The 15075-nt window shown below is 51.2% G+C and overlaps 2 protein-coding genes across 2 annotated transcripts; both read left to right on the top strand.

Moving 5' to 3' along the window:
- Positions 1-4104: 4104 nt before the first annotated feature.
- Positions 4105-5108, top strand: CL2 (liver ribonuclease A). Its single transcript, NM_001011690.4, has 2 exons — positions 4105-4151; positions 4579-5108. The coding sequence occupies exon 2, from the start codon at positions 4585-4587 to the stop codon at positions 5020-5022; it is 438 nt and encodes a 145-aa protein (NP_001011690.1). The 5' UTR covers positions 4105-4151; positions 4579-4584; the 3' UTR covers positions 5023-5108.
- Positions 5109-11833: 6725 nt separating this feature from the next.
- MBOAT4 (membrane bound O-acyltransferase domain containing 4) lies at positions 11834-13711 on the top strand. The gene is made up of 3 exons (NM_001199289.2): positions 11834-11952; positions 12345-12560; positions 12772-13711. The coding sequence occupies exons 1-3, from the start codon at positions 11834-11836 to the stop codon at positions 13709-13711; spliced, it is 1275 nt and encodes a 424-aa protein (NP_001186218.2).
- Positions 13712-15075: the final 1364 nt, after the last annotated feature.

The following is a 15075-nucleotide window of genomic DNA, read 5'->3' as shown; positions in this document are numbered from 1 at the left end:
AAAGAAGGGCCGGCGCCGCCGCCGCCTCCCCTCGGCCTCTCCCCGCCTCCCGCGCAGGCGGGGCGGCCGGCGGAGTCCGCACCACAGCGCCGCCGTGCGGTGGAGGGGCGCAGCGCCCCGCGCCGGTACCGTTGCGACCGTTGGTTGGGGAACTCTCTCCTCAGGCCGCCCGGCGGAGGGATCGCGCGCGGTGAAGCGCCCCTCCGCGGCGCCTGCGCACTGGGGCCGCCCGCCTCTCGCTTTCGGGGGGGGGTTACGGTGAGCGGTCGTAGCTGGGCTGTGGAATGTGAACTAGAAGCAGCCGCGAGACAATAAATAGAGGCTTCCTCACAGCTTGCTTTTTCTTTTTTACACGTTTAGTCGCCCCGTTCTTCAGTCAAGCAGCCAAAACATGAACGTGTTCAGATTTCTCATAGCATAAATCTGGCTGGGGAGGGTGGGATATATAAAAGTCCCGGGACTTCATCTGGAGTAAATACTTGGCGTGACGTCCCGGCACCGTGAGGACGCACAGCAGCACCTCGCTGCACCTCCAGAGGCTGAAAGGAAGAGAGTGCAAAAATCAGAGCAAAGGCAGCACGTTTCCTTTAAACTCCTTTCAGCATCTAACTGCTAGCAGTTAAGATAGCGCACAAAGGAGGATCACCTTTACAGATAGTGAGCAGAGTGACAGAAATCAAACACAATGGCTGGGGTTGGAAGGGATCTCAAAGATCATCCAGTTGCCCCCTGCCAGCTCAGGCTGCCCAGGGCCCCATCCAACCCGACCGTGAACACCTCCAGGGATGGGGCACCCACAGCCTCTCTGGGCACCTGTGTGGTGCCTCACCGCCCTCTCAGTGATAATCTTCCCCCTGACTTCTAATGCAAATCTCCCCGCCTCTAGTTTCAAACCGTTCCCCTTTGTCCTATCACGATCTGGCCACGTAAAAAGTTGTTTTCCCTCCTACTTATAATCTCCCTTTAAATATTGGAAGGCCGCAGTGAGGTCTCCCCACAGCCTTCTCCAGACTGAACGCAGCTCCCTCAGCCAATTCGATCATCGTATAACCATAGAATCATTTATCTATCTGTCTTCAGGGCCCTGCCGTTTAAGGAGCTGTGTTTCAGGAGCCTGTAAAGCTGTTTGGGTTTTCCAAAATCAGTAGTTTCTGTCCGTGATCCAGTGAAAGTAACCAAACTGACGCTCACAGCTGGGAAAATTCTGCTGGAGGGCTGTCTGGCACCGTCCTGAGATCATTCATGCCACTCCTTAGATCATTCCACTCCCACAGCTACGCAATTCTGGCGTATTGTGGCTGTTTGCTCCTGGGGTTGCTAAGAGGGCCCTTCCCAGAACTTTTCACGTGTCGGTGTGCGGCGTATCCTCAGATCAGCAGCCTGTGGAAATGATGGTTTGGTGGCTAACTTGGTGCAAGAGTGCCTTTTGGTCCTCTTGTACTGAGTGTGCCCTCAGCTGGATGTGATTACAGCCCTTTGTTCTCAGTAACAGCAGGAAGGGACTGTCGCAGCAGCACCCAGCTGAGCTGAAAGTAGTACAGTAAACTAATCAGCTACCAGGGGACTGATACTCCTTGCTAAGGAAACCCTGGAGGCTGAGGGGTGAATCACCTGGAGCAAGAGGGACCTTGCAGGGTGGTCAGTCGAAGGTGAGGTCTCCCATTACCTCTGTAGGAGATGGCCTAAGCCTGAGCACAACCGCCTGGGGTTCAAAATAGCAGCGCAGTTGAACACGCTCCAAAAAGAGACACAGCGTGTGCCCAGAGCAGCTGAGGGTTATGGTGGGCAGGCTGCCATAAGTGGCTGCCAAGACCAAGGGATTTAGAGAGAGTGCTGAGATGGAGACAAGCAGCAAGAACGTTATGTGTTTGGGCCCGCGGCCCAGGGAGAAAGTGAAAGAGGTAATATTAAGCCTAGAAAAAAGTAACCTGGTGAGTGCGGTGAAGCACAGCTGGAAAAAGGCCATCAAAGCAGGTGCAGAGAGCCTTGACATGTGCAAAAATTTGGTCACCTTGTAATAGCGTAGAGACCCCAAATGCCCAGACTGAACGCTAGGGAGGAGACAAACCTGTAAATACAAGAGCAGTGAGAGACCCACCTTAGCGGAAACAAGAAAATGACACATATAAGGCATCTACTGTAACACCTCTTGCCTTGCTTATAAAATACCTGTTTTTCCACCACTGAATGGAGAGTAAGAACAGAGCACTGCTCGATTCCCAGCCAAATCCCAAATGTGGAAAGGGGAAGAACATACACCTTTGCAGCAGACATTTCTATCTGCACTCTGTAAGCGCCCTTCAGAAAGCAAAGCAGATGGTCTTGTTGTTTGGCTCTGCGCTGTGTTTTGGAGTCCCAAGTGCTATTTACTGCATGACTTTTGACCAGTCAGTTAAATCTACAGATGCAAAGGTTAAATACTAATTTTCATATACACACAACTTATGCACACACAGAGTACAACATAAGCAAGCAAGTCTGATGAGATCAAATATGTATGCAGACAATGACTTCAGAATGGGGGAAAATTTACCTTCATGCCAGGTTAATTTTAAAGCTAAATCATCAAGAGTGGCTTGGTGACTGCATCAGTCAGTTCCTTCTGGACTCTGGGGTGCATCTCATCGGGACCCATATACTTAGGGGTGTTGATGTTCCTCAGGCAGTCATGAACCTGATTTTTGCTCACAGCAGGAGGGACATTGCTCTCCCAGTTCTTGCCTTCTGAACCAAAAAAAATAAAACACTAGGATACAGCTGAAGCAGTGGAGGTCTGCTGGTTGGAAGCAAACGTCATCCTGCTGCAGAAGATTGTGAGGAGACTGCTCCTAAGCTACCCAGAAGCTGGCAGGACCAGCGGAAATGAGAGAAAGAGGGGAGATGTGGAAGAGGAGGAGCGTCTTTTCTCCACCTGTGTGCCCAACCAGAGCTCCTAAGTGGTTCTGGGAGGGAATCAGGATTGTTCCCTATGAATGAAGTGTGGGAACTTGAACAATAGAGATTACAGCCCTGTGTATGAAGATCTAGACCTGGTGTGGCTGGCACGTGGGAGAGGGGGATAGAAGGAAAAAGAACAAGAGATGGAATCAGAAGAGGTGAGCCCTCACTCATCACCCCCCAGAGGCTCTCTCTGAGCACTGGCTCCGTCGGCAGGTGAAACCCACAGGTTTGTCTCCACCCAGGGAACTCACAGTGGGTGTGCGATGAGCCTGGGCCTTAGAAATGTCGTTCTGCATGTCACAGGTCTTTATCATGAAGTTTGGTGCACCAAAGGGGCCTCCAGTAGCCTTTCTGTGCTTAGCAGTTTTCTCTCAAATGCCTTGCAGTTCAACACAAGTTCCTTCAAATTCATTATGCTTGCCCAACACACCTCTGATTGCTTTTATTTTGCACTCAGGGATCTCCAAGTGCCTTTCTCTTTGGCTTCAGGGTTCTCAGAGTGTTCTCCTGTGCTCACCAATGACCTGTGATCTCTTTTTTTGTTTTGTCCAGGGGCCTCCATGGGCATTTCCATGCACCTCTAGCATTTCCAAAGTCCTTTTTGCTCAGTTCAGGGCTCCCATGTTCATTTTGGTACTCCAAAGTCCTGCGAAGCCCTTTCTGTTCAACCCAGGAGCTTCACTGCATCTTTCTGTGACTCAAGGTCTTCTGAGTGCCCTTCTCTGTGTCCCAGGGTCCTTACTATGACATTCATTGCGCTGGTAAGGGCAGGAGTGCCTGGGGTAGAGCTCATGGGAGCTGAATGCTTGAGGAGGGGGGCGTCTGTGTGCAGCCTCAGGCCATAAGCTCTGTGCTCTTCACTGTGCTCTGCATCCTGTGCATAGGGTCCAAGCATCACGAGGCCAGAGCCTTGGTGTAGTCCATGGTGAGATGGGCAGGGGGCACCTGAGGGGATGTGTGCAGACAGTCACGTGGTTAATTAATGATTACCTAGTGACCTTGGCGGAGGGGGGTGGTGGTGTGAGGGGACTGGGGCCTCCTGAATGCCAGGTTCCCCCCCCACACACTGGACCTTGCTCTTTGCCCTGCCCCTCCTCCTGGACCTTTGCCTTTTGGGCTCAGCTGGGACAAGTATAAGAGCAGTACAGAGGAGTGGGAGGGACCAGGAGACCCTGAGGCCAGAAGAGAAACAGAGGCACACAGAAAATCAGGTGAGGGATGTGCGGGGGACTAAAATATTTGCAGGAGGAAACTGTAAGGAACCTGAGCATCTAGTGAGAAAACAGTGGTATGAAAGAGATCCAGGTGTCTGAGGGTGTGGGGGAGCTGTAGGGGATCCAGATGTCCAGAAGGTGTGCAGTAGGAGATGCAGGCGCCTGTGGAATGCAGAACTGTAGGAGACCTATCATCCTTGGGATGTTCTGTAGGGGATCTGGGCATCTGGGTGGAATCCACAGTTGACCTATGTGTTTGTGGGACTTCTGCTGTGGACCCAGCTGTCTGAGAGGGCATTTCTCCATGCATTTGGAGGAGATCTGTAATGGACCTACATTTCTGGGATGGGCACTCTACAGGGGACTCAGATGGGGTTTCCAGACCGGGCTCCAGCAGTCCAGGCTCTGACCCCACTTTCCGCAGGTACCCATGGCAAGCTGGATGCTATGCGTAGCCCTTGTACTGGCAGCAGTGGCAGGGGCTGTGGGAGAGACCCGCTATGAGAAGTTCTTGCGGCAGCATGTGGACCACCCCCGGACGCTCGGGCTTATGGGACACCGCTACTGCGCGGTCATGCTGGCACGACGGCAAGTGACAGCCCCGGGGAGGCCTTGCAAGCCATCCAACACCTTTGTACATGCACCAGCTGAGGACCTGGTGGCCACCTGCACCCGCCCAGCCGATGCAACGGGGTTCCACAGCACCTCAACACCCATGGACATCACAGCCTGCCGCCTGCGGGGTGGAGACACCCGGCCCCCTTGCAATTACCGGGCCCGGCAGCTCCATCACCATGTGCGTGTCTCCTGCCTTGACGGGCTGCCCGTGCACCTCGCTGGCACTCATGCATCTGTGAATGAGTCTTGAAATGGGGGGCAATGCGTGGGGAGGTGGATTCCCCTCCCTTTGGGCAGGGGCTGCATTAGGACCTGCAATAAAAGAGGTGCCACAGGCCTGGGCTCTGGCATCAGCTTCTGGGGGAACTATGGGACCCTGCTCCCCTCTGGGTGTCCTTGAGCCCTCTCGGGTACCCCTGACCCCATTCAGGGTGGTCACGGCCAACCCAGATTCCCCCATAAACCCTTACCTTCCCCAACCTCCCAGGTACACCTTCGTGCCCTGGGTGCCTCTGACTTGTAGACTCCCCACCTTGTTTTTTGCCCTGGCGAGTGCTTCACAGTTCTGCTCAGTTCCCAATAGCTCCTCCAGGGTTGCCTTAATCCCTGTCTTCAACACCTTCCCCAGTTATCCTGACCCTGTGGATATCACACTGTGTTCCTGAGTACCCATAGTCCCCCTAGTGTTTCCTGACTTCCCATGAGCCTTGTAACAGAATACCCAGTTTCCCCCATGGCTGCCCCATAAGCCCTAGTGTGCTCCACAGTCTCTTCCACCAGATGCCTCTGACCCTACCTGGGGCCTTTGTGGGGCTGAGGCAGTACTGGGGCCCTCCAGAAGCCCCATGCCTGAATCCATACACAGACCCCAAAGTCCTCCATCCCCCATACATAACAGTTTGTCCTGTTACTGGGCACCACTGGAAAAGCCCGTTGTCATTCCTCCCCATCAAGTACTTGTACACACTGATAAACTCCCCATGCGTGACCCTCCTCCAAGCTGAAGAGTTCCAGCTCTCAGCCTTTCTTCATACTACAGATGCTCCCAGTCCCTTCATCATCTTCGTGACCATGTCTCACATGTTCTAGGGTGCTCGGCCCTGGCTGCAGCACTCCAGTTATGCCTCAGCAGTGCTGAGCAAAGAAGCAGAATTACCTCCCCCAGCCCACCAGCAACACTCCTCTTCATGCAGCCCAGGAAGCCAGTGGTCCTCCTTACCCTGGTCCTTTTGCTCAGGGATCCCTGAAGGCTCAGATAGATGTGCTGACATGCAGGTATCATGCCACTGCAAAAAGGCCACTGAGAAGGCCAAGAAATGCAACAAATGGTCTTTCTGATCCACTGCAATTGTACCCTGTGCAAGATGTACCTTGAGTGACTCAGGTTCTCCTTGTCTAGAATTTAGCAGAAAGGCACTGAGAGGCCCCTGGAGACCCCCATGAACTGGTAAGCTCGAACTTTCGGCCCTGCCTCTCCTCAAGGAGGAGAGCTCTACTCCCTTTACACTGGAGAGGAATTGAGATATTTCATCATCATGGAATCATAGAACAGCTTAGGTTGGAAGGGACCTTAAAGTGCATTCAGTTCCAACCCCCTGCTGTGGGCTGGTTGCCACCCTCTGGATCAGGCTGCCTGGGACACCATCCAACCTTGGCCTTGGGCACATCCAGGGATGGAGCATCCACAGTGTCTCTAGGCAACCTGTGCCAGCGCCTCATCACCCTCTGAGTAAGAATTTCTTCCTAGCATTTAACCTAATCTCCACTCTTTCAGTTTCTGGCCATTCCCCCTTGTCACACCACTATCAGTCCCTCTCCTGCTTATAAGCTCCCCTCGAGTACTGCAAGGCTGCAGTGAGGTTTCCCCAGTCTTTTCTTCTCCAAGCTAAACAAGTCCAGCTCCCTCAACCTTCCTTTATAGGAGAGGTGCTCCATCAGTCTGAGCCTCTTCATGGCTGTCCTCTGGACCTGCTCCAGCAGCTTCACATCCTTCTCATGCTGGTCCCCAGACCTGGATGCAGCACTGCAGGTGGGGCCTCACAAGGGCAGAGTAGAGGGGGACAATCACCTCCCTCACCCTGTTGCCACCCCTCTGTTGATGGAGCTGCAAGCACACACAGCTGGCTCATGTCCAGCTTTTCGTGCAGCTGGACCCCTAAGCCCTTCTCATCAGGGCTGTTCTCAATGCATTGTTCTCCCAGTCTGTACTTGTGTGTGGAAAAAATACAGATCACAGCCTGAGCAGGTGACTAGCTCATGAGAAAGGGCTCGTGCTCACTTGGGAACACAAGTAAACTACCTCTAGCTTCTGCATGTAGCTAGAAGAAACCTGTTTGTGAGAAACTGCTCAGTCGTTGTATCTTTGCCTTCTGTGAATGACCTTGCTTATCCTCATACACAATGCTTTATTGTCTCCTGCTGTTACATATATGGCCACAGTGCTAAGGCTTTGTGTGGACGTCTTGCTGGCTGGCCAACACTGGTATCTGCTGGAGGAAACCCCAGGGTAGACGCTCTATCAGCTGGTTGTCTTTGGCTATGTGAGTACTTCTCTATTAAACTGATAAATGTTAACTTGCCTCTGTGTACTTTCTTTGGGATTGGTAAACCTTACACAGAAATACTGGTGCTTTTGCAGTACAACACCTACCTGGGATTGCCCCGACCCAAGTGCAACGCCTTCACTTGGCCTCGCTGAATCTCATTAGGTTCCCATGGGCCCACTCCTCAAGACTGTCCAGGTTCTTCTGGATGGCATCCCTTCCTTCTGTTATGTCAACTGTACGCTCAGCTTAGCATCATCAGGAGACATGCTGAAGGTGTGTTCAGTTCCACTGTCTGTGTCACTGATGAAGGTGTTGAAACACGCAGGTCCCAAGGTGGACTCCTGGGGCCCTAGAGGCATTCCTGGCCTAGCAGCTTCCAGCAGATTCCCTGCTCTATCCTGCTCTCTCCTGGCCACTGGAGGAGCTGGGCGGGCTGGCAGGAGGGGATCTCTGAAAGGGAGCAGGAGGAAAGTATGCAGGCCTGGACCATTGTTTCCCACCGCTGACACGGTCCCTGCAGTTGCATACCTTTTGTCCGAAGAACTCTGTGGTCTGCTTGAATGGAACCAACACAGAGTATGGTCTTCAATGAGGTCAGTCTCTGTTCCAAATATCCCAAAGCCTTAAGGAGGAGCAAAAGGATCCGTCTCCGTCTGGCCTTGGTCTCAAAACCGAAGGAGAGAATGGAATTCCAGGCAAGATTCTGTCTTGCAAATAAACCACCTCTTCTGCCATTGAAATAAACCACCTCTTCTGCCATTGAAAATGGGAATTGAAAATAAATAAGTAAATAAAAATAAAAAATAAAGAAGCCACTTGAGGGCAGCACAGCTCCAGCAAACAGGCAGTGCTTCTCAAAACTTGAACTGCTTCTTTAGGAAGCACGTCCCCAGACGTGTCCTCTCGCATTTATATGAAGCAGCACATACACCTTTCTGCCCATGAGAAGCATGCCAATTGCCACTTGCTGTCAGAAAGAGGTTTGAATTCGGGCTGGTCCTGTGTGGAGCCAGAAGTTATGTGGACACGCATTCAAGCAGAGTTAAATCCCTGCAATTATTTCTAGTTTTGTCAGGCTTCTGATTGATTTATCTGTGTCTTCTCCCCACACCCAGATGCAGCCAGCAACCTGGGTTTGTAAGGTGCTGTAGTTGTACTGTTTAGAGCAGTCCAGAAATTTTATGAGCACCAATTTACCAGCACCATTTTCCATGGTACATTGAATGACCTTAAATGACTCAAAATAGACGCTGTAGTTTTAAGTAAAGCTTTCAAGGATCCATTGTTTTTGAGGACAGAGAAACTGTGAGATTTAAAATCTTGAGACAAGAAGTGATCCACGTGGTAGGGAGTAGCAGTGCATCCCTCAGACTCTCTAAGCTGTATTTGGCACCCAGGAATCACTTACTACCTGCATGTGCACAGGGAGCCTTACAAAAGCACTGCTGAACAGAGCACACACACCAAGGTGAGAGTTAGAAATGGAAACTACACGGAACGTGCTGTAGAATTCAAGTGCTCGAGTATTGCAGGACTTAACCATCAAACCCAGAAGACCTGAACACTGTGAGAAAACAGATCTGTGAGAAAACACAGATCTGTTTAATCCAGCCCAGAGGAACACACAAACTTTTCCAGCTTACAGACAAAGAATATATGACTGCATAATTACCTGATTGCCTTCTTTCTTCCCTCTCTCTAGCAAAAGCTTGTCAACCTAGAAGTAACCCAGAAGACATGATCACTGGAGCAATCTCCCTAGTGAATAGGAGCAAAGATATCCTCCACGAGCTATCAGACTTAGCTAGAGCTCCAGACAGTGGCTTTGAAGGAGTTGGTTGTGGTTAGTCTGCAAATGAATATAGTTAGTCTTGCTAAGGTTTCTGTGTGCGCCTTTTTGGTCATAGCAGGCAGATCATATCTGCACTGTGTCATGAGCTATTCTATCTGAAAAAGAGAGTATGAACGCTCGGGTTTCTGGCAACACATCCTGCAGATGTCAGTAAAAATGAGTACAGGGTGTCCATTAGTTAAGTTGTTGGCTGCCCCAGTAGAGACATCTCTGCAGTGCTCTCTATGAAAGAGCCTTCCACTCGCCTGGTTTCTCTAACTTCCAACTACATCCATCTTGGCACCCTACTGACAGAAGTCCCTGTACTAGGGAACAGGAATCACCAGCCAGAGAGACTGAACTCAAAGCTACGTCGCAACCAGGCAGATGGAGCTTTCTCAGACCTCTATGAGTGGGGCTGCAGCAGAATCATAGTATCATGAAGGTTCGAAAAGACCTCTTAGACCATCCAGTTCAACCCCAGCCCATCCCCCCTGCGCCCACTGACCACAGCCCTCAGTACCACATCTCTGTGTTTCCTGAACACCTCCAGGGACAGTGACAGCACCAGCTCCCTGGGCAGCCTGTGCCACTGCATCACTGCTCTTTCTGAGATTAATTTTTTCCTAATATCCAACCTAACAATCGACTTCTGCACTATCCTTAAGCTACTGGGATGCAGCCTTTTGTGCAGGGAGACAAAAAGGTCTTTGCCATAAGCATCCACGGGCCATTTGCAGGTAGTGGTCAGCAAATCTGCAGTAGCAACAAGTAGCAAAATAGCTGTGTGGGACTGCCGCCTGCAAACAGAGGAAGGATTTTTGCATGTTTGTGTTTTAGTAAACTAATGCGTTTGTTTATTCATTCCTTTCTCATTTAGGCACTTTCATTTTCCGCTTATCAACTGCAAATGTAAGGTCTCAAGGTTTCCAATTGATTCTGCTTTATAATGCTACGGGGAGGCAGAAGCTATCCTCTTGTTTTGTGGATGGGAAAATCCGGGTTGCCCAAGGTCGCAGAGAAAGTCTGAGGCAGGAGCTCAGTCCAGCCTTTCTAAACCTCATTTTAACAGCTTCCCTTCCAATTGATGTGCTTTTCTCTAGAATAAAGTCTTCATTAAAATAAAGGTGGTTTTGTTTTTGATTCGTACCTTTCACTTTGCAGTGTGTCCTGCAAATCACTTATGTGCGGGGATCACGTCTATATCCTACATATGTATAAGGTCAGTATATGTTACATTACAATCGACAACCAAGACTGTTCCCAAAGCAGTATATTCCACCAAGGGAAGAGCCATGAACTCTCTGGATACTAGCCCAAGAGTAGTATCCAAGTTGTATCTGCTCAGATTTCCTGCCCACAGCTTGCTCTGACAGTACTCAGCCCACTTCTTCTCACTTGCTGTCAAATCATTCTATCTTCAGACAGGAACCGTGTTGTTGCTTGTTTAGCACATAGAAATGAAGCAAATGAAGCTGTCTCGTAGGTTTCCCTATGGCTCACACGCTCACTATAAGATTACCCTTCCACAGCCCAGCAGCTAGCATTACCAAATAAGAGGCACTAGCCAACTATCACATTTCCAATGCTACCGTGGCTTCTTGAAAAGCAGTAACATTTTTTCAGAACCATAGCAGTGAATTGCTTAAATAGGCACTACAAAGGCCTTGAAAAATATTTGCTCTGCAAAGTCAGTGTTGGGCTCCATGGACTTGGCAGGATGAGTCCCACGAAACCAGGCTGTTGCTGCATGCCATGCATGCCAAACATGGCATGGAAAAAGCTTCTCTCCGGTGCTATCACATAGGAACTGCAAACACTTACTGACTTGCTCTTACAAACACTGCAAAATGAGAAGGCAGTCCCTCTGCAGCATTCACTCTGAGCCATTTTTTTCCATGGGGTTTTGGTCCCTGCCTTCTCATAACCAAAAAAGCCATCCAAACAATGATGTGAGCTTTCCAATATCGTGGTGGCTTGAAAAGCTCAGTGAAGACTGGAATAATTCATAGAAGTTTTAAAATAATAATAAAAAAATAATAATTTTTTATGAGCACAGGTTTTTCTACAATATTAAGCACTAGTTTTGCCCTGTTTACTGCTAAAATAGACCAATCTAAGTATTTTAAATCATTCAGTTGAGTGAGGGTAAAACCTTATTTTTTATTCCTCTCTCATTTTGTCTTCCAGTGGGAAATTCCAAGGTATTTCTCTTTGCAGTAACACTCTTCACGTGCCTAAAATAAAGCAGCTATCCAATTTCCCAGCCAGAGCTGGAAAGAACCACTGCTTTCCATGAAGGGTTGAGCTGAGAAGTAGCCAAGAGAAAGGACTAGCCAGGATGTACCTGGGGATTTTGCTCTGAAGTGCATCCCAGCGTGACACATTTGGCAGCTCGAAGAGGCTCTTATCTCTGCCCTGGCTCCCGCTGCCTTCAAAGCATGTGGTAATGGCCCAGGCGTCTGGCAGAGTAAATAACCAACCCCAAACGTTTCCACCTACACACAAACCTTGGGACAGAGGTGCTTCAAGGAGCCAACATTAGTGAATGGGAAAACACATTCCTCTTCCCATAGATACGTTCGTTTCCATGGCTCTCCTCTTTGCGCCATGGTCCTGCTGCATATAAACCAGAGCTCTTGGCTTAGTCCCTTCTCCAGGGGCTGGAAGAAGCAAGGCTCTCAATGCGCTGGGCAGACCTGCTCATCCTTCTCCCTGCAGCCTGGTACCAGCTGGCAGCTTTCCTCTTCGCTGCTCTCTTCCATTACCTCTGTGCTTTGGGGCACCTCTCTCTGACTTCCCGGTACGTGGTCTCCATCCCTGCTGCCATGCCAAGGGCAGTTTGCATCCATGGGTACTTTACGGGTCTCTCCTGGCTGTCCCCAGTCCCCTCTTTGTGCAGTAGGGCCAGTTCAGGGCAGTTAAAGCTACAATAGCCAGGCTAGGCTCTCCTGCATTGCAAGAGGTGGGTTTACCAGAATGAGCACGCAGGCAAGAAGAGCAGGGCAGGGAATGGGGACTATCTCTGGTGCGATGTGGATAGGGGCCAGGCAGGACCTGCTTTGCCCTGCCCCAGTGTGGCCCTGTGGAGGCTGCACGTCTCATACTACACTATACTACTATACTACACCTGAGCAGGAATTCCAAGCTATGTTTTCCCCAAAAGCTGTCCAAAGGGCATCTGGTCTCTTCTAGGTACATCTTCCTCCTTGCTGGGGGATGTCTCCTTGCAGGCACAGCTATGGGCAGTTATGCCACGCTGCTTCTCATCCCTGCTGTCAGCTCCGTGCTCATGTTCCTCTTGGTCAGCCCAGCTTATGTCCATACCTGGGTCTTCAGCCTCCAGATGTGCTGGCAGACGCTCTGCCACCTGGGCCTGGGAAGCCTGGTGCTGGAGTCACAGGATACCAGGTAACCCTCCAGCATTGCTTCCCCCCCTCTCCCACCCTCCCAGTTGCTTTGGGAGGAACTGCATGAAACGCTGCTTCATAGCAGTCGGTCCCCCTGGGCCTCCCTCAGCCTGCAGCACTCTGTGGGCATGACGAAGGGAAAGTGGGACATGCGTGCTCATGTCCACCTTCTGAGGGTCTCTCAGCAGTGCTCAGGTGCCCTCTCCTTCCAGGCCAGCTGTCACCCTCTCTGCAATCATGCTGCTCACTCAGAAGGTGACATCTCTGGCCATGGACATCCACGAAGGGACCGTGCTGCCCCAGCCTGGCCAGGGGCTGTTGCAGAGAGCCTTGCCCCTGTGCAGCTACCTGCTCTTCTTCCCAGCCCTCCTTGGAGGCCCGCTGTGCTCCTTCAGCAAGTTTCAGGCCCAGGTCATGTCTCTGGGGGCTGTCCCCTGCCCGCTGCGGGCTGTGGGCTGGAGGTACCTCGGGGTGCTGGTGCTGCAGGTGCTGCGTGCATGGCTGGAGGGCTGGCTGCCCTGCATGCAGGGCTGGGCCAGCATGGGCCACATGTGGGCACAGGCCCTGCTCTTCAGACTGGCATACTACTCGCAGTGGGTGCTGGATGAAGCCCTCCTGGAGGCAGCAGGCTTTGGGGCAGCGGTAGAGCACAGAGACCTTTCTGGCCACGACCTTTGGACGCTGGAGACCACACATCGCCTGTCTGTCTTCTCCAGAACGTGGAACAGGAGTACATCCCTCTGGCTGAGGAGGCTGGTCTTCCAGCGCTGCCCAGTTCAGCCACTCCTTGCCACTTTTGCCTTCTCTGCATGGTGGCACGGCCTTCGGCCGGGGCAAATCTTTGGTTTCCTGTGCTGGGCCATCATGGTAGAGGCTGACTATCGCATCCATCCCTTCCTCAGCTCCCGGGCCACCTCCTGTGTTGCAAAGCTCCTCTACCGTGGCACAACCTGGGTCTTCACACAGCTCATCATTGCCTACATCCAGATGGCTGTGGAGACAGAGAGCTTCTCCATGCTCTGTCTGCTGTGGACTTCCTACAACAGTATCCTTCCCCTCACTTATGGCCTCGTGCTGCTGCTGCTGTTGCTGTTTGCTCAGAAGCCAAAGCAGAACCGAGCCTGTCCTGGGCTAACTCGACTGGCTGGCTAGAGGATGTCCCTGCACATAGAATCATAAATGTGGGAAAGACCACTAAGATCGTTCAGTCCAATTATCAACCCTTCCCAACATGCCCACTAACCACGTTCCTCAGGGCTGCATCTACACTTTTCTTGAAAACCTCAAGGGATGGTGACTCCAGCACTTCCCTGTGCAGCATGTGCCAGTACCTCACCACCCTTTCTGAGAAGAAATTTTTCATGTGAGCACACAGCGATGAGAGCTTCTGTCAAGAAACCTCCAGAGGCTCAGATTGTCTTTTACTCATGGGATAGACCCCAGCTTCAAGGGATGCACTGAAGCAAGGCATGGATGTCACCAAACTGGGCAGAAGGGCTCCCAGCAGCACTGCCTGCCCAGTGTTTGTCTTGGGGCTTTAGGTCTCAGCCTCATTTCATGTGGAAAGCATGCAGCCTTGCCACCAAACTCATCTGTACTGCAAATGTGCACTTGTCAGCAACAGCGTCTATCTCCTGGGAGCTTGTCCTCCACTGGGTTCACAGGCATGTGCAGGGAGCCACACCTTACCAGCTTTCTTGTGCCCAAAAACCAGTGGGAGCCTGGACGCAGGAGAAGGAGCTGGCAGCCTGTGTGGGGTCAGCACAGGACAAGAAACATTCCTTTCCCTACCACCTACAAGCACAACTGGAAGGCATGGGCCTGCTGTGCTTCTCCAGCAGGTGTCCCTTCACGCTTTCCCTGACACATTGTAGGCTGGAGAAGAAGCATGAGATATCAGAGGGAAAGATAGTAGGAAAACACAGATTTAAGAGTTTTTGGTTATATGAAAGCATGAAACCAACCATTCGGTGTCAACAGAATATAGCTGAATATGTTACAAGACTGTTGTTGGCCTCTGATATATTGGAGATGCTGCTGCAGGGAACCAGGATCAACACCAGAAGCAGTCTCAAACACCCCAACTCAAGTGAAAGCATTACAATCAGGTTAAAATCCTACACCATGCAGGCCCCACAGCAATACTTATGTCAGGGTGGGTGTTTGTCACTAAACTCAACACGCAAAATGGATCCCACCTTGTTTTATGTGGGCTGGATGGATGTTTGGGTCCTGCTGAGCACTCAGCTGAGCCTTGCAAACCACTTGCCACATATATTATCTATCCCCCTTTGCCAGCACAGCTGTTATGAGATCACGTGCAGCAGACTGGGGCCAGACTTTCCAGGGTAAAGCATGCACGATGGTTCACAGGACAGCGGTTCCCAAGCAAGAAGGTTCATGCTGCCTGTGTTGAAGGGAAGCGTGTGGAAGAGCCAGGCACAAGAAAACCAGTGCATAAAAAAATCCCCGACAGTCACAGTTGGAGTCATCCCACATTCTTTCAGCAGGCAGAG

This window comes from Gallus gallus, chromosome 4, assembly GCF_016699485.2.
Source record: "Gallus gallus isolate bGalGal1 chromosome 4, bGalGal1.mat.broiler.GRCg7b, whole genome shotgun sequence".
Lineage (NCBI taxonomy): Eukaryota > Metazoa > Chordata > Aves > Galliformes > Phasianidae > Gallus > Gallus gallus.
This window is presented reverse-complemented; position numbering and strand designations above follow the sequence as displayed.

Coding starts and splice junctions, on each gene's coding strand:
- MBOAT4 (NM_001199289.2), top strand. CDS start 11,834: ATGCGCTGGGCAGACCTGCTCATCCTTCTCCCTGCAGCCTGGTACCAG. Junction 11,953..12,344: donor CACCTCTCTCTGACTTCCCG/GTACGTGGTCTC, acceptor GGTCTCTTCTAG/GTACATCTTCCTCCTTGCTG. Junction 12,561..12,771: donor CTGGAGTCACAGGATACCAG/GTAACCCTCCAG, acceptor CTCTCCTTCCAG/GCCAGCTGTCACCCTCTCTG.
- CL2 (NM_001011690.4), top strand. CDS start 4,585: ATGGCAAGCTGGATGCTATGCGTAGCCCTTGTACTGGCAGCAGTGGCA.